Source organism: Geospiza fortis, unplaced genomic scaffold (genome assembly GCF_000277835.1).
Source record: "Geospiza fortis unplaced genomic scaffold, GeoFor_1.0 scaffold407, whole genome shotgun sequence".
NCBI lineage: Eukaryota > Metazoa > Chordata > Aves > Passeriformes > Thraupidae > Geospiza > Geospiza fortis.
In genome coordinates, this window is record NW_005054507.1 from 888,782 (window position 1) to 896,536 (window position 7,755).

General features: G+C 43.3%; 1 protein-coding gene across 1 annotated transcript in view; it reads right to left on the reverse strand.

Moving 5' to 3' along the window:
* Positions 1-365: 365 nt before the first annotated feature.
* Positions 366-7,755, reverse strand: part of SPAG16 (sperm associated antigen 16) — a gene marked incomplete at its 5' end in the record, with an annotated part of 197,080 nt that continues 189,690 nt past the window's right edge. Inside the window, one exon of the mRNA XM_005428842.2 lies at positions 366-693. Within this exon, the coding sequence (XP_005428899.1) occupies positions 512-693 (182 nt within the window). The remainder of the gene's footprint in view (positions 694-7,755) is intronic.

Here is a 7,755-nt window from a genome sequence, read left to right on the forward strand (position 1 = left end):
GCCCCCGCAGATCCACCGGCTGGGGCTCCCCTCAGCCGGGCTGCCCTCGCATCCATGGGCTGGGGGTTCTCTCAGCCCCTCCGCTCTCTCCAGCTCCGGCTCATCGCCGCTGCCCCGGCGGTGTCCGGGAAAACATCCCCCATGACCGCATTGTGGAAACTTCGCCTCATCTTCCCACAGGCGGCTGCGCCGGGGAAGGGGCGCCCCGGCTCCTGTGGCTCGTGCTGCGCTACATTAAAAATCAATCTCCTTGCAATTCGGCTGCGCCGGCATTAGGCGTCATTGTAAAGCTGTTTCTCCAGAAACCACCAAAAGAGAGATTCTTGGCATTGGGGAAAACGCGGTGACAGCAGGAAGAGGGAGAACTAGAGGGGTTTATTTGGATGAAACGCTAAATAATGCTCCGTTTGGGCGAACATTCCCCGAATAGCGCAAAGACGAGCTAGGAAGCTATAAGCCTGCAGTGCTGCTGTCAGACCGCTCTTGTAGAAGACGATGAGAGCCGCGTGTGTCACTGTGCCCAGCTCCAGAGGCAAACCCTGCCATCGGCACCCGCGGACAGCAGGGAGTCCTGGCTGTGGAAGCGCACGCAGCGCACCTCGACCCCGGGGCCACGCAGGATGGAGAGCTGGCCCACGGCCAGGGACAGCACCTTCACGGAGCCCTCGCTGCTGGCCAGAGCCACCAGGTCACCTGAAACACACGGCAAAGGCATCATCGAGGTTGGCAAAGGCTACACAAGAGAGCGGTGCAGGAAGTTTTGAGATGTTGGCTTTAAGGAGACTTGTGTGTACTTGTTTTCTGAGATAAATTAACAGAAAGTTGGACAGATCAATAACAATGAGATTGGATTTTGGAGTAATTAGGCTAGTCTGGAGACCTCATGTTCTCCTCACAGGGAGCCTGGCTACTTGGACAGAATGACAGAATCTGCTGAGCTGGAAGGGACTCACACAGATCATGAAGTCCAACTCCTGGCCCTGCACAGGACACTGCAAGGGTCACACCACGTGCCCAAGAGCATTGTCCAAACCTTTCTTGAACTCTGTCAGGTTTGGTGCTGTGACCATCCCTGGGGAGCCTGTGCCAGTGCCCAACCACCCTCTGGAGGAAGAACCTTTCCCTAATATCCAAGTAAACCTCTCCTGACACAGCTTCAGGCCATTCCATTGGGTCCTGTCACTGGTCCCCAGAGAGCAGAGATCAGTGTCTGCCCCTCCACTCCCCCTCACAAGGGAGTTGCAAATCCTGCTGAGTACCCCCTCAGTCTTCTCCAGCTGATCAGACCAAGTGCCCTCAGTCACTCCTCACACAGCTTCCCCTCAAGGCCCTTCACCATCTTTGCTGCCCTTTGAATGCTCTCTGATAGCTTAATATTTTTTTTTTATGTTACAGTGATGAGAACTGCACACATAAAAATACTCAAGGTGGAGCAGACCAGAGCAGGACAATCACTTATATTTGAATACAGTTATTCAGGGACAGATTCTGAAACACAGACTGAGCACCAGAGGAGTAGATGCTCTCCTAATACCTAGAGGCATCAATTTCAGACCATGCTTTTTGACACTCCTTTTCTTTTACCACTCTAAGACATGAGGATATGAGTTTTCAGCTGAATTTCCAGGAGGTCAGGCATCTAACTGTACTGAGTGCTTGCTCCCTTATATCCTTATGGAAAAAAGGATAATTAAATCCTTAGTATAGAACAGGGTTTAACAGTAGAAAAAATAAAAGAAAACCTAAAAAAGGTTTTAAGGAGTTCTCAGTTTCCATGTTTTTTTTTGCAAATCAAATGGATTCAGTTTTGAACACTTTTAAGGAAGCAGAATGTGTTTATTATCTCCCTGCTTAAATAAAAGCAGAGGTAATAGCTGGTAAGTGATATGTTTGAAGTGCCTCTTATCCAGCCTCCAGATAAAGATTCTCCTTTAGAAATTAACTGTAACAATCATGAGTTTCACGTACAAAAAAAATTAAAGATCAATACATTCATTTCAAATCTGATGTGGCCCTAACAACAATGGGATCACTGTTGTGTCAGTCATGATCTTGGTCGAACACTTTTTTCTATTTAGAGCAAGTTCAATACACCCTCCCAGTGATTACAGCTCTTCTTATGTATTGAGATTTTCTCTCTGAAAGCAAAGACATCACCAGCAGAAGAATAATTGAAATTGACATAGACCAAGTCCATCTGGCACCAAGGTCATAATTTTTGGGAAGATCATGAAAAACAGGAGATATTTTTCTATTTTTAGTAACTCAGGTTGTTCACCAAATAGCCAATGGGAACATACTGTCCAACAGACGTGAGCATGGAGGAATTTATCCCAGTTTTAACACTTTAGGGCCCGGGGTGTGCCTATGTGATGTACAGTTTATGCAGGGAATATATGGTCCCTCTGTTCAAACTAAGTCATAACAATGATGCTGTCTGTTCTGCTCATGAAGATCTGATGGCTTCATTTCACCATTTATCAAAAGAAACACGTAGCCTCAAACAGCTTACAAATGCACTGAGAATATTTAACAACAACTTATGCTTAGTGTGGTCATGGATATTTGTGCAAGAAAGGGAACTAGCAAGTAGAGCTAACCATGATAAATATGCCCTATTTGCAAACCTTTACAACTACCCGGCTTCTTCATCTAGAACAAAGCCTGACACAGCAAAGATCTGTAGGATGGATTAGAGTGTCCAAAGCAGCAGATGTGAATATTTATTATAAACTCTTCTCCAGCAAGTCTTTGCTGACAGAAGCATTGCATATGGATTGCACTTGCAGCGAGACTCTCCAGGCAATTGCTGGATGACTTCTCCAGGAGCCAAACAAATGCCATTTTGCCTGCAGCCCTGACACCACAACAGCTGGGCAGGGGGTTAATGTCACTTCCAGCTTTTTAAAACCACTAATGAACCCAGTTGTTACAGAGGGGGACATGCAGGAGAAGAGATCTGGACAGCTGCAGTCCACTTCCAGAAAGCAAGGGCAGGACAGAGTGACAACTGAGACAAAGCTTCAGCTCATTCACTCCTTGGGTTGAGCAGGGCAGGGGCAGGCCCCAACCCTGCATTTTTCTGCATGCTTTGCTAGGTAAGTCACATGCCTGAAGCAAAACCATAGCACTCATCCTGTCAGTCCATGCTAGAATTCTGACAGTCCTGGGAAATGACAAAGCCAAGAGGAAAATAGAGAGGGTCAGTAAAAAGCAGCCAGCTCGGAGGTGCAGTAGTACCCTGCACTGCCTCCATCGCTGGCACTCACTGGGGGAAGGATGGAGCTGCACCTGGCAGCCCTGGTGAAGGATGATTCATTCCACGGGAGTTTCTCCCTGAGTGAGGATGTGTTACTATCACTGACCATGACACAGCCACCTCCTGGCTCAGCAGCAGCAGGATGCACAGGCAGATGCATGCAAGGGGGAATGCACAGAATGACAACATCTCATTTCCCTCACCCTTTATGTCAACACTGATCTACAGGCTCATAACAATTTGCTCATTATAATGTAAATTTACTCCCTCCTTCCTTCCGAAAGGAGATGTTTCATTTTGGGAAGAGGGAACAAATTGTGTTTTATTGCTCTTTCAAAATTTTTTCCAATTAGGAAAGCAAACAAAAACTACTACATAATTGTGATGCAAAGCTGTATTTTAATGAAGGATACTTACTTGTCACTAACAAAGGCACTTTGATATAACACTGGAGGAAGATAAAAGCCTGAAGAGAGGTAGTTCTTCATGCCTCTGACCCAACTGTCAGGTGGGGCTGGTCTATGCAAACTCATTGAACCGAGCAGTTAGGCTGATTTGCATTGCAATGAATAGATTCCGCTTAGAAGATGCAAAGTCTCCAAGACTCTGGCTTCTAGATCTCACAGCCTCTAGATCTCCAGCTCACAAGGCTTCCACAACCTGCTCTGGATCTGTTGGTGCACTTGGCAACATGGGGAGGTAAAGTGAAGCTTTGCTCTGGCTGGCCCTGCACCAATCCTGAGCTCAGCCTTCTTCCTCAACCTGGCACACAAGGAGTGATGACAAAGCACATTGCCACCACAAAGAGACCCTACAGCAGCAGGCTTTGTGCTAGTCACAGCTGATTTGCTGTTGCCCATTGCTAAACACAAGTACTAATTTTTCTGATGTACCCCTATTATGTCCTTAGAATAACATAAGCTCTGACCATCTGGACACTTGCTTCAAGAGGGATGCAGTGAGTTGGAAAAGGTAAAGAAAGGTAGCAAAGCCAATTAAAGGTACAAACAACTTCTGTGCAAGAGATCCTTGAGGGGATGACAGCTTAGCCAAGAAAATGGCTAAGCTGTGCATTAAAATGTACCTGGCTGATCGTGCTTACTCCATGTGTCAACCTCAGGCTTCAGTCCTTCCTTGGGGATCCACAGAGAAATGTGGAGCCAAGCCAGACCCAGATCACTCCCCAGGGGATGGTGAAACATAAGATTTCCATGAAAAATGTCTGCATCCCACCTCACCTGGGAGCTGCGGTGCAGCCAGGATCTGGAATCTCTGGACCAGAAAGTCACCTTTCTGCTTGCACCAGACTGAGTTTACTCTGGGGAATCACTGCAATTTCAGCTCTCTTTTTTGCCCAGCACTGGAGCTAAGTACTGCTGTAGGTTTCCAGTCCCAGTGTCCTACAGAGAAAAGCTCTGTTCTTGTCTCTGGACTGGCAATGCTCTTCGGTTTAGGCATTGATTAATTACAATGCAGTGCTGTTGTTTGGGCTGGAAATACATTTGTACTTAAAACAATAAAAATCATCCATGCCCTTCTAGAAGAACTATTCCTGCTACTAAAACTGTATATCTACATTGTTTTGAGACAAGAGCTGAATCCTAAAATCATTTAGTACCCTCATAGACAGTAATATTTTAGTAATTTTTTTTTTTTTTTACTTTTAGGATACATACCCCACTCTGGAAAAGGGGGTAGTTAAGATTAATTATGTTGTATGCAAATCTGTTCTTGTACATTTTCCAAATGTACATAAAGTTATAGGTTTGATAAAGACTGTAGCCATAAAGTGCCAAAAGCAGGAATCTGGCAAAAATCCCACCAAATTTACTGGAGTGTGCATACTGACCTAAACATGTGAACTTAAAAGCAAAGTTACTGCACTCAGTGAAGCTCAGTTAGATATAAGTAAGCAACCTGCTTTTTCTCATCTGCAAGGAACTTTGCATACCTAAGGAAAGGAATCCTAAGGAACCAAGGCCCCTCCTGTGAAATCAGTATGAAATCCATCTCCTAATTTGAACTGGTGGATAAATTTAAAATAGGGCAGGCATGTTGAAGCAATCTCATTTGTTACTGCATTTCTTCAGAAGACAGAACTAGACAAGATTAATTTGCTGGGTTGATGGTTCCAAATTACTTGGGGTAAAAGGAACAAAACCTGTACTTGTCAAAAGACAGTTTGACAATTTATATTTCATAAGAGCCTAACAGAAATCACAGCCATGATTACTGTCTTCCTTGTACAGTGAATTTTGAGTGAAACCTTGCCAGGACCACACTACACACAGCTTTACATGTCCAAAAAGCTGCAAACTGTGACAGTTTTGGAGCAAACCACTGCTCACTGGTGAGCCTTTTTATATGCCCATTAAACATTTAACTTTTCTTTGGGCAAATTAATTTACTAATTCTGTAACATCCCATTATCAAATACTCTGAAAAGTTCTGTTTTAGCCAGCCACCAGTACTTCATGTCTCTGGAGCAGTCTAGGAGATTCAGTGCTAATAAAATAGTGTTGTAACAAAAGTCACAAACTCCACAGCTCCCCAGGCACATCAGGCTGAGACATTCCTCCTGATGACTGGCACTGTTTGCTCGCTCCCAGTAACATTTTCCATAGACTCAGCAGCTCAGGTGAAGTCTTCTCAAAAATGGGGCAGAACAAGGACAGTGACAGATCCAACCCTCTCCTCTCTGCTCCAGCAGAACCTCTCCTCCTCTCAGAGACAACAGAGCAGTTGAAGACCAGGATTTGGGCAGTTGTTTCTAGTAAAAGTACAGCAGTTACTTTAGATTTCCTTGCAAATAATTCTGATGTGATAACTTCCCCAATTTAAAAATTACTTGCACTGCCTAACTATAAGCAAAACATCCACCTTCAAAGACAAACCCAGCTATTTCTGGGTTTAAATTAAAAATAAAAAATCTTGCATGGATTGAAGAAATTCTGTTTATCATAACTGTATACAGAAGCCTGAGACCATTCCTGATGGCAGAGATGAAATAACATATCAAAGAAAGAAAGCAAGAAAAGCTTTGATCAATAGGGAAATGGTTTTTATACACATCAGAACCAATTTAAAGAATTCTCTAGGATCAATTTAGATAGACAGAAATGCTTCTCAGCATTTATTACCTGTGGAGGCAATATTGATCCCATCCATTGATTCCTCCTGTGCATGTAGAGCAGCATCTGGTTTTGTTGTGTGGGTTTTTTCCCAAAGAAAGATGACTCAAAGTGGAAGGTATCAAGAAACTACTTATATTTTAAGGATTTACATTAATGGTTCAACCAATGTCATTACTCAGAACTTTTAAACTCTGTTCAAGAATAGTCAGAATGTAATTTTCCTAATTTTGGCACATGATTGTTAGTCAATGGAGTATATTTTAAGATAAGTGGGGTTTTTTGAACTTTACTTACCAAAGGCTACCACCTCCTTACATTACACATTGCATCAAACATATTTTCTTTCCCATTCCCTTTTTAAAAGGAATGTCTCTTCATGGTAATGTTACAAATAGCACAGCCCTAATGGATTATATTCCCTCTGAATTTAGGTCTTCAGTCATTATTGGAGCTGCAGCCATTTGCATCTTTCAGGACCCCTCAGCCTGGAGTCTCCTAGGAATTGGGCACCTCTCAAGTGAGGTGTGAAAGGTAGAAATAGCCAGTCCCTCCCTTTAGTGATCTGGCTAACAGTTAATGTGCTTGCCTACATAAAAGTAAATGGAATATTTACAAGGGCTGCAAACTATGATTGCAGTGGCTGTAGATAAAATTCTTCATTATTGTCACACTAAGCAGAATGTTATTTACCAGGCAACTGATTTCAACATATGATAGATGGTGGACAATTTTTTTTTGTTCTGTAAACAGCTTTCAACAAATATAACAACTATTTCTTGTACACTCTGTTTTGCTTAGGAATGCACTTTTTAGACATTATTATAAGTCCTCCATTCTCAAATGTGAGTAAAACCTCCTAAATATTCTTGTGGAAATAATCATGACTTCCTTCCTCCCTCTGTTTTCACACTCTATTTAGATCTTTCAAGGGTCATGGCATAGAAGAATAATCTTGAGCAGTTTGTAATTCGCTTGCAGCAATTAACCAAATATTCTCAGTAATGAGGACCAAAAGGAAAGCTGGGAAAGAGAGAAGACATCCAAGAAACTGCTGATACAGGTGTTTAATACACTAGTACCAAAATAAAATCCTTTTGTCATTCTCTCCAGAGAGCTTTTTTTCCCCCCCTTTCTCAGAAGTATTTAAATAGCCATAGATTTGGCAAAGCATATTAGGGAAAATTAGCTCATCTCAGAGTGCACTCAAGCTCGTGACTCACCGTGTGCATGTGAAGTCATTCAACTCAGTGCAATCCCGTTCCCAAATGAGGCAGGATCAGGACACCACAAACAGAGCCAGTACTGCAACAAGGACTTACAGCACCCTAAAGTCTTAGAGTGAGCAAACTCACTCCTTGTTTG